General features: G+C 32.9%; 1 protein-coding gene across 1 annotated transcript; it reads left to right on the forward strand.

The window, feature by feature from the left end:
- Positions 1–458: 458 nt before the first annotated feature.
- LOC110992230 (U-scoloptoxin(01)-Cw1a-like) lies at positions 459–11,171 on the forward strand. The gene is made up of 4 exons (XM_022257952.2): positions 459–585; positions 7,507–7,707; positions 10,166–10,308; positions 10,711–11,171. Exons 1-4 carry the CDS (start codon positions 499–501, stop codon positions 10,811–10,813), a joined length of 534 nt encoding a protein of 177 aa, XP_022113644.2. The 5' UTR covers positions 459–498; the 3' UTR covers positions 10,814–11,171.
- The last annotated feature ends 594 nt before the right edge of the window (positions 11,172–11,765 follow it).

Raw genomic sequence — 11,765 nt, forward strand, 5'->3', positions numbered from 1 at the left:
GCAACTGATGCGGCGAATCTCATACCTGAGGTCGCAGGTTTGATCCCCGGCTGTGCACCAATGGACGTTCTTTCTATATGCGCATTTAATATTTGCTCGAACGGTGAAGGAAAACATTGTGAAAAAACCGACATGTCTTAGACCCAAAAAGTCGACAACGTGTGTCAGGCACTGGGGGCTGATAAACAACTAGCCTATTAGATTTAAAAATGATCATGAAACGGATTCAGAAATCTAAGGCCAAGACCTAAAGAAGTTGTAGCGCCACCAATTTATTTATTATATTACATATGCGCATGTTTCTCTTCTCTTATTTCTTCGAATAAACGAAGAAGTACTTAAAAATTATGTCTAAGAAAGACTAGCTTAGCCCCACGAAAATTGTATTACGAAAATAAATTTGCCTTTCACCCTTCCACCGCTGCTTTAAGAACTGCGTTCTACCAGTTGGTTTTTACACATTGAGCAGTTAAGTAGTATCGGTGTAAAGCAATTAAAATGTGTGGGGATATGGGAAAAGCTGTGTTGCGGGCCCTAACAGGTGCTCTGCTCTGTGGCCTCGTGTCTGATGCGGCGTATTTACAAGTAAGTAGTTTAAAAATATCAGCTGTAAAATTAATAATTGTTTATATTCTAATTAATTTGCGATACTATATACTATATGCTATTTTAAAAAAGTACCCAGAGTTTTTTACGGCTTTTTGTCTCGGCGTACACCCTTTGTCTTCTTTGCCGATGAGGGATGTCTACCGATTCAAATTTAATGACGTGGAATAAATATCTTATTTTCCAAAATAAATACGTTTCAGACCCGAAGACATGCGTCTTGTGCGTGGCACAGAAGGTTATTAACACTTGCGCTAAAGAAAGTATGAATTTGACGTCCTCCCATTGTTTTTAATAGTACCGATGGCAAATGAGCAGTCTCATCTTATTTTTTTTTATTGCCTATTTTTACAGTAACTTAATACTAATATAATAACAAAGAAAACATAAAATCAAAACCTTTTAATAACTTATTATGAACAATGCAATTCTTGTGAATTAAGCCAGCTTTTTCAGTGATACTGTCCGCCCATGGACACTCACAACGTTCGCAAGTGCGTTACCGACTTGTTTAGGAATTAGTATGCTCTTACATTAATTCGAATTTAAATTCAAATTCTGGCTGCGCTCATTTTCGGAAATGTTTATGTATTAAAATAGTTTTTTTAATGTTTTTCGAAGATTAATAAATACATTAATAATCTCCATCGGGTATTCTCGGCTAATGCCCCTAAATGCACCTTATACAAACCATTTACTCTGGGGTTACCGTGAAAATTCCGAGCTCCTTTTATAAGCCATTAACTCGATATGACGCAGAATGTGGCCATTTTTCACTTAAATATGGGCGAATTTGCGTGGTCTTATATGCTTCTGCTGTGAGACAAGTGGTTGATGGATAATGGAGGTCTTGACTTCGAATCTCTTTAAAAATATACAACTTTCTGGTGCTGACCTTCATATACCGTAATAAATATTTAATGTCGTTAATACCGTCATAATAATCTACGACTCTTATATATTAATAATTTATTTGAGCGTAAATTTTTGTACCTGAAAAACTTATTTTCATTGGTTTTTTTACGCATGTAGTTTTGGCTTTCGAATAAAACATTACACAAAATTTAAAACGTCTTTATCACATTTATTTATGTCTAAATAGTACTAAAAAACAGGCTAATTGTTAGTGGACTCAGTTTCCGCACTTTTTGTGGAAGGAGCTCCTTCCAGAACCACAAAAGTCTCTTGGGCACTTCGGAGACCTCACTGCTTCGAGGATTTCTGTACGTTGGTTAACCACAGCCTTGTATTCCAGGACTACAGGACTAATTCCTCTGCGCTGAAACAGAGCACTTAATTACTATTATATGAACTAGTTTTGCATAAAATTATATTACCCGTAAAAGCTATTAATTTTGTAAACTCTAATTAAAATTTCAATTCAGTTAATTCACAGAAACAAACCGACTTCATAAGAAAAAAGCCAGAGAGGTGAGAATCTGTGAGATTACCCCTGAATACCAATTTGGCGCGCCGACTTTCAAACAATTTACACTTTGAAGAGCTTGATCAAAGAAATAAAACTAAAAAGCAGACGCAAACGAAAATGAGAGTAAATTTAACCAACGGTAATTCGCTTTTGAAGGAGTGAGGGCCGTAGGGAAAGAAAATTGCAAAAGTTACTGCTCCCTTATGAACGCGGCTTAGATGCGCAGGTCAGTTTGAGGCTGGCTTTGAGTAATCTTTATTGGTTACTGTACATTGCGGTTTTTGCAATTAAATAGTATAATATATTTTGATAACTAATACATAATTAAATAGTCTTAAAATAGGCAAGGATAGGTCATCACGTAAATACACGACGTATAAGCTAAAAATTATTCGTTTATATTATGCAATGTTCCTACCGTTTTTTCGTTTTGGATATAATAATCAATTAAATATATAAGTTGGCGCCTGGTAGATAGTACCGGTGACCTCTAAACTGGTGCTTTCATAAAAAAATTGTAATTCTTAAATTGTTGAATACATATGAACATTCAAATCTTATTTTACGCTGTGCACACAAACATAATTTCGTACATAGAAGATATTAGTTCTAAGTAAACGTAGTCTCGTAAGATTGTAATTGTATAGTGGCGTATGAGAATAAAAACAGTATACAATTTTCTTAAGTCCAATATTTGACAATATATTCTGAGTAATAAACAAGTAATGCATATCAAACAAATGTGAAAAGTCGTAGTTTAGAGCGTGTGACGTAGCAAGTATGGTTATTGCAATAATTTTGTTCCTAACACCGATTACATCGAAACTTCGCGAATTGAACTCCCGAACTTGAAAAATTAAGGGATCTTTATCGTTTCTTAATTTATTGCACAGATAATTTCCGGTTTATTGCCAATTTCCGGTTAGTTTTGAAGTTTAAATCGGCTCATTCAATATTATATAGTTTACTTTAATATAATATACATATACTGTAATATTATACCTAAATGACAACAGTATTCAGTGTGCCACTCTCATTCCTGAGGTTGGTAGGTCGTAGGTTCACTCCCCGGCTGTGAATCAATGAACGTTGTTTCTATGTGCGTATTTAACATTCGCTCAAACGATGAAGGAAAACATCGTTAGGAAACCAGGCATGCCGGACCCAAAAATTTGATGATGCAGCTGTGTGTTAGGCACAAGCTGGTCTTCTACGTGCCTATAAGATTCACCAGACCCAAAAAGGTTGTGGCGAAATTGATTTTTGCATAATCCTTAATATAAGTATACTGTAAAGTATTTACAGAATAATGTTCAGTATCAAGTAAAAGTTGTAGCTGGAATACTCAAAGCATAAAAAAGGATTGATGCAGTAAAATGTGGCTGGTCGTGTGGTTGAATCCTGATCACCAATGGTGCTTTTATGATCGCCCTTAATATTTCATTCTTAAAAGGCCGACATAACTCTCGCGGGACTTCCGACACTGCAAAAAAAAGGTTGAAGAAAGACTATACATATAGTATACGTGATGGAACAGGTACAATGGCTTAGACCCATAATAGCGATATGTATCCAACACATAGGCCTGATCTACTTGTTATCGAAAATATTCTGTGAGACTGACACAGATATGACGTTACAATTCACCATTCATTTAATTAAAAACAAAAGAAAACGAGACGTTAATATGCAAATTAAAGCTAAAGTTTGTTATTGCAACTCATAGAAGTTTTCTAATTGAAATTATTTACTATAAAGCTTATGAAATGTTAATTTTCCTTACATCGTCGAAAAACATGTTGATATTTACATAATTTACTTTATATTTAGAGAGCCTTTTTGGCAGATAAAAGGCTTTTATCACGAAAGGGTTGTCGTTTAGCTAACGTCAACAAATTTTGTGTTTCACGAAAATACTGAAAAATTTATTGGAAATTGGTGATGAGATTTTGTGGTCTATAGAGGGTAACTTAAATATTTTTTATTTGTGAGTTGACGGCTTTTGTTACTCCATTCCTGATGCAGTTGATTCACAATTAAGATTACAATTATTTTTGGTGAATTTTCGATCAATCAAATCAAATTAAAAATCATTTATTCATATGGGTAACATAATGTACATTTATGAACGTCAAAAAAAATACATTAAATGATTCTAATTTTACATTTACTGCCAGTTCTCAAATCAAGGGCGTCAAACGGAAGAGAAGAACTAGTAATAAACTTTCCGCCACTCTTTTTAATCGCCAAGTTTTTTTTACACAATGTCGTCAATTTTTAAATAAAAATTAAGTTATATTAGTTGTGTTAGTTATAGTCCAATGGAGAAATTACTTATCCATGTCCAAAATAAAGCTAAGAGCAAACTATCCAGACTTCAGTAACAAATCCCGCTCATTGCCAAAAGTATAAAGTTTCAGAAAACAAAACAATATTTTTAAGAAATAACATATTTGCTCAAAACAAAAGGAGGTGGCTGAGAAAGTAATAAAATTCTTAAGTTAAAACTTGGTGTTTGCTCTTTGTATGAGTCTACACTAAGTTTATGAGTCGGTTTTGTACCATAATTTGTTGGAATTGTCTAGATAACACCGCTTTGTAATGTGGAATTTTGTTTTGGATTTTCTCGAGTTCTTATTAAAAGGGTTCTAAACTGTTAAGTTTTGATAGATGTTAGATATTACTATAACACATTCATTGATTTTCAACTATAAAAAACAAACATGCATTAAAAATAGGGACTAGACTTCCTCAGCAATCAAATTCGTCTCCAGCTCTTGTGTGTACTTCGGTAAATAATAATATAATAATGTGCAAGCATTAAAAACAAATTATCCTAAAATTTAAAATTCCATTATAATGAATAATTTCAATGTATATAAATTGTAAATGATAAATAAATTAAAAAGAATAAAATCATAAATCATTATGGATTAAGGCAGGTAGTGGCCTCCTCCATTTTGCTTCACATCTGTCTGTCATATTATCATTATAGCTATATTATAAAATGTAGAAAAATATCTAAGTAATCATATTAAGCCTTCAGCCAAAATAATCATAGTTATTTTAAGATTATAAATTTAGTCCGCGCTTTACAATCTGTCGTATTTTCGCAAGTCAAATTCCAAGAAGTTCCTCGAGTAATTCGCAATTTGAATTATTATTTCACAAACAAATTTATCTAATAACAGTAACTAAGTATAATTTTCCTACGTGAAGAAATTACGCTTGACCGAACTGCGCAATCGCTGGTCGTCCCTGACTGCCTCTCACTTGAGTAGTCCTTTTTTGTAATCTAGGACTAAAGGGACATGTTTACAAGGAATTTCAAAGCAATTATTACAATTATAGTTCGTATGTATTAAGTGAACATGATTTAGAGCTACGGTGTCACATACTTTTCTTGAATTTATTTTTATTCTTTGGTAAGTTACTGGTATGTATATTAAAAGATATTAATGGTAACAAAACTTATAGTTGTTCCAAAGTTTTACATTTTCACATTGATTTAATTGTACACATACATTTCGATTTTTACTAAGACATTTAAATAAATTATGTAATTAGACATCTAGACATATTATTTATTACAAACAAAACACACACACATAAGCCCACAAAATTACAATAATCAAACTTTACTGAAGTGAAGTGTATTTTAAACAATTTATGTTTTTATTTGTAATTGCTTTGACAATTTATTTGAGTATGAAGAATAGAATTACCAAACATTAATCAAAACCCCAATTTCGATGAATACAACTAAACATATTGTGCACTAATGCATAAATTAAATTCGTTAGAACGACTAAATGCCTTATTACGTAATAGATACCAATAATTATAAAATTTTCCCATTCGGTAATAAACAGGTGGTTAATTGGGTTACACGAACATGTGGTTGCGGTTATTATAAATCATATTAAAGTTAACCTTAATCCAATTTGGATTAGTTAAAACATTGTATATTTTTAAAGAAGGTTAAAATTGTTTTTGACGATAATAACGATTCTTTTTTTTATTAATATAAACATTTTACTTAATATGTATAATATTAATAAGTAAAAATAACAATCAAATACAGTTTTTAAATTTTTTAACCTTTGTAGTAATAATTATGTCAATTTCAAATTTATAAAAAGGAAATATAAACAAATTAAAAAAAAAACGAGTGTGCTTATGACCACACGACTGAAGTGAAACTTCTTTCGCTCCATCTGTTTGTATATATATATATGTGTGTGTGTACAATATATACATGTATGTACATATACATATATTAATTTTTTACTAATATTTAAATTTATTTCATGTTTTCATTGGTAAAAACTACTGACTGAAATATATATATTTAATTTACTAGCTATAAGAGAAAGAGAGAAAGAAAATGTGCGCGCGCACTGCTGTCTCTTGCTTATATCCCCCACTCAACTTCCGTTCGCCTTGCCCGATCACACTTTTCATAACGCTTACGTCACGCATTCGCTTGAAAAAATGTATTTTCTAATATAAATTGATTTGATTAGTAGACTTCGAGAGCAATACAAAAATGTTTTGACATCAGCGGGCATCAAATTTTTCAATACCATTTTTATGGTACGATTTATCTTTAGCCTCATTTACGGCTATTACCTCGCATTCAAATTCCTGTCCAGCAAACTTGCTTTTAAGGTCTGAGAACAGGACAAAGTCGATCGGGGCCAAATCTGGGGAATTTGTTAGATGCGATTAGTTCCTCCAACTTTATTGTAATAAGAATTAAATCCCAAAAATACCATTGAATATCATGTAACAAAATGAAGTCACACTCAGTGCTAAGTTTCGGCTCTGAATTACCGTAATCCACTCAATAAAGATCTCAGTCAAGGCCGCTCATATGATATAACTTTTTAACAAACCTTTCACTTGAGTTGGGTCAATGCGCTGACGTAATCGTGACATTTCACTACACGTGCACAATGGATTATGTGATTTATTGCGATGTAATTGGATCGTTTTTACTCTACATTGTTGGTAGATTGTTACGTCTACACCAATTATAATTGGTTCTACATATTTTAACTATTATTAAATAGTTTATTATTAGTTATTAATAGTGTATCTTTCATTTTAGCATAGCTAAGCATACTAATAAAAACTTGCTGAATTTCGCACAATTAAAATATTATTTCTCATATTTGCGTAATATTTGCTCATTAGAAAACTTAACGTATGTATTCTTAAAATCGAATATATGTCAGGCCACAATTTTACATGTCTACTTAGTCTATAGAAATAACGATAAACAATTGTTTGTCTCATTGAGGAGTTATGGGTCTTCAAGAAAATTTTAGATTAAAAGCTGGCTCCAAAAGGTCCATCTATAACCTACTTAGCATGGCACATAATGCTTTGAATTAGCCTTCCGTATATTACGACATTACGAGAAATGGTTAACAAAATTTAATACAGAAATTTCTTCTTATCTACAGCAATACGAAGACTACCCAGTATACCAACAGGTGTACAAGAAACCTCTCAGGGAGCACGAGAAGCCTCAAGACCTTCGGAATGTACCAGGCGTTCCTGGCGTGGACTATCCAATTTACCACCAGGTCCCGGAGACGAGCTTCTCCTGCGCCCATGTACCTGTTCACCCTGGAATGTACGCTAATGTAGAGACCGGATGTCAGGTGAGGATTTTAAACAAATGTTTGAAGGATACTGCAATGATGATTAGCTTAGTAGCTTTTATAAGTGCTGTGTTTCTCAACCCTAACGTAATATGTCAAGCTTTGCAATGGAATGACTAAAATAACAATTTATATTCTAACTGCACAAAATTGTATGATTGAATATTTAATACAAATTTAAATTACAAAGAAAAGAGCGTACCAATTAGAGAAAGGCCGGTACCGCACTCGCGATCTCTCTGGCAATGTGAGTGTCAGAACTAACTTCATGAACACTAGCTTACTGCTCGTTTGGAAACTGTTCTTTTAAAAAAAAACATCTCCACTATACGAATGTAGTATAGTACTAGATGATTCTGTTTCAAAATTGTGTCAATTTTAGACCGTAAATGAGGCAAAAGATACGACCACAGTTGTAATTATAGAGCCTTGCCTTTGTACAATTACGACTGAATTATATTTAAAAAATCACAAACGAATCTGAAGGGGTTGTCCAATTTGTGAAAAGCTTCGTAATTAGAGAGAATTTGGAAACAACGGCCTTTGATGTAGGGAGCTATACTAAAATGCTTAAGGCACACATAAATGTCTGTAATTAAATTATATACAACCGACCGCAGCCAACCGCCCGAGCAGCCTTGCATTAGTGGATATTTCTATATCAGTTTTCAAATTCAAATTCAAATTCAAAATTTATTTATTCATGTAGGTAACAATGTACACTTATGAACGTCAAAAAAAGAAATATTAAATGAATTTAATTTTACATTTACTGCCAGTTCTCAAATCAAGGGCGTAGAACGGAAGAGAAGAACTGGCAATAAACTCTCCGCCACTCTTTTTAATCGCCAAGTTTTTTTTTTTTACACAATGCTTGTAAGGAGCTGCAACCACTACACCATGTTCCATATGACATATTGAGTAATAAAGAATAAAAAATAAAAAATTAAAAAAAATTAAAAACAAAGATTTGTCCTCTATCAGCAGGAGGCATGGTGAAATAGGAGCACGCACTTACGTACTCGTGAGAACAACACGCAAAGACGTAGTATAAACAACTAATATCACCGCAAACACGAATTCAAGTACGACCAGTCACCACAAGTAGCACCCGTTCACGAGTATGACGCATGGCCAGCCATTGGCCCCCTCGCCATATTTTAGGGAGAGAGACAACCCGACGCATGGACGCCGCCACAAGCAATGACATTTGAGTGAGCATGACGATCCTTGAAATGTGCACTTGGCTACACAAGAAAATAGTAATAATACTAATTATACTGAAATAATTTGATACCACATGAATCACGGTTTGTTTGTTTGGTTTGTAGTTTGCTGTTTTATACTACTTCTACATGCCACTGTAAGACTTCCACCAAATCTTTAAATTTTTGAATATTTTCGCGATATATTTGTACCCAAAAAACTGGGAAATTCCAGAAGTCTTTCTCAGACTGAGTTTTGAAATGCTCGAAACATCGACTTCTGAAAATAACATTGCTAATAAGAGAATGTTAGCGAGCAGTGTTGGCCTAGTGGCTTCAGCGTGCGACTCTCATACCTGAGGTCGTAGGTTCGATCCCCGGCTGTGCACCAATGAGCTTTCGTGCTATGTGCGCATTTAACATTTGTTTGAACGGTGAAGGAAAACATCGTGAGGAAACCGACATGTCTTAGACCCAAAAAGTCGACGACTTGTGTCAGGCACTGGAGGCTGATCACCTTCTTGCCTATTAGATTAAAAAATGATCATGAAACAGAAAACTGAGGCTAAGACCTAAAGAGGTTGTAGCGCCACTGATTTATTTTTTTAATAAGAGATATTCTCTTATTAAATTTATAAATACACGAAATAAAATTGTTACTAAGCTGCGAAATTTATTATTGAAAACCGTTTCATTACCTATACTATTAGTATACATGAAAACTTCCAACTATTTCCCGATTCCCGTCAAATAAACCTCAGCATTTGATTGGAATAATTACAAATTTCAAATTGAATTGTTGCGTACTTGAATTCAAGTTTTCTTTTGAAGTCCGTTCAATAAAATCCTATTAAGCTGAAAAATATACATGAATTTTATTTAAATGGAAAATTCATGATTGCGATATCGAAACACTGAGTAACTGTTTGATTATTCGAAGTGGAAAAGTTCAATTTTCTCATGATATTTGCTCTTCGTCTCAATATCTTCGTTATCAATTATCCTTACATCAATTTTGGTGATCGGCCTTCTTGATCAAGAAAACATACTATACGATATGTATTAATGTATGTAAATGTGTAATAAAAAGACTTTGTGATTAAAATACCACTCCCCTGATTAGAGAACTGTCGGGTAGCAGTTAATATGGATTTTTTAAAAAAAATAAGAAATAATAAAAATGTCCTCAGCTAATTTAAATGAAAATGGTTCCATTATTTAACTATTACTGTATTGAATTTGGTTTCTTTCAGGCTTATCACGTCTGTCATGATGGTAGAGAGGGCCACCAGGGAGCTTCCTTCCTATGCACCAATGGGACTCTCTTTGACCAAGCTAAGTTCGCTTGTGATTGGTGGTATAACGTTGATTGCTCGAAGGCGATTGACCACTATAGGTATAACATTCTTTCAAGATCAAATTTGGATAACTAAAGAATAAATATAATTTTATTTTTAAAAATAAGTATTAAATATTATGTAATTTTATTATTCTATAATATGAAATATATAAAAAAATACAAATTCACCGCTACAATTGGTACAATATTTTGGTATTTTGTATTTGCAACTAGTGTTTATAAGGTACTTTAGTAATGAAACAAAATAACTATATAATATACAATTACTTGTTAATATTCATATAGCGTCGTGTTAAGATAACTCAAGTCTATGTAAATTTGCGTCATACTTTAATTTATTATATACTTTCTGAGCCTAACTGAAATACTGTTTCGCAGGAATCACCAGTGTTGAAACCTATCACTTGCCATTATGCTCCAAATTTATTTGTTTTTCAGATTAAATGCTGATCCGCTGAAGAACCCGTATGTGCCGAAACCAAAACCGGAAGAGGTTCACAAGGAGGCTCCATACGGCATTTATTACAGGAAATTAGATTAGGTATCTTACAAAGTCATCACCTACTATCACAAATAGCGTATGTAAAAGTTCAAATTAGTTAAACGAAAGTTTACCTAGACATTATTAGAAAACGCTTTTGGTTAACTTTCAATAGTTCTATCATTTTATTATTTGTCAGATCAATTTTTTCGTTAGTAAAACTCACTTCATTCCCTCACTTAATATTTTGTGATTTTTCACTATATAAGTTTAATATTACTTTATAAGATATATCGAGGTGGCGACTGTTCTGCTGATTTTTTATCATTCATTTCATTTAAAGAAAAATAATTTATTATCATTTCACACTTGAACAATACTCACAGATTATATTGTAATGGGTAGTTAAGTAAAATTTTATTAGTAATTGAATAAAAGTTTAAACATGTTCAGTGTATTTTTTATGTAACGAACGTGATAGACACTCACATTGGCAGAGGCTAGCCGGCCCTTTAAGCGCTGGTACGCTTTTTTCTTGAAAGAAAAGTCATCTCCTAAGTTGAATTAGTTTGAATACATCGATGGTTCTACATAGTAATGGTGATGGTAACTGCCTTAAAAACCCTCAGTCGCGGAACGATCGATGTCGAGGTGTCGGATGGGATTTAGATTCTGCCTCGACTTCCGATGATGAAACTCAACTGCACCACTCAATTCAATAAATCCTCTGACACACTATTTAAATAAACAAAATGAATATACCAAACGTTTCATTATCCGTATCAAATTTTACTATAAGTTCTAATCACTATTATTTTTGTAAGTTAAAGCATTGTTATTGAAAAGAAAATGAAGGAAGCATAAATAAATTTCTAGAACATACCATCTTTTGTATTTGTCTTAAAGACGTTTAATTTGATTAAATGTTTTATATCATTTAACTCTTTTATAAGGCCTTAAAAAGCCGATCAGTTTTTAAAATCCTCTCCATTCACGCTCGTCATTTCAGAAC

Source organism: Pieris rapae, chromosome 17, assembly GCF_905147795.1.
Source record: "Pieris rapae chromosome 17, ilPieRapa1.1, whole genome shotgun sequence".
NCBI classification, from domain to species: domain Eukaryota; kingdom Metazoa; phylum Arthropoda; class Insecta; order Lepidoptera; family Pieridae; genus Pieris; species Pieris rapae.

Bases quoted from the DNA above. Each gene is read 5' to 3' on its own strand.
- LOC110992230 (XM_022257952.2), top strand. From the start codon at position 499: ATGTGTGGGGATATGGGAAAAGCTGTGTTGCGGGCCCTAACAGGTGCT. The intron at 586-7,506 runs GTAAGTAGTTTA...TCTTATCTACAG, and splicing joins CTGATGCGGCGTATTTACAA to CAATACGAAGACTACCCAGT. The intron at 7,708-10,165 runs GTGAGGATTTTA...GGTTTCTTTCAG, and splicing joins ATGTAGAGACCGGATGTCAG to GCTTATCACGTCTGTCATGA.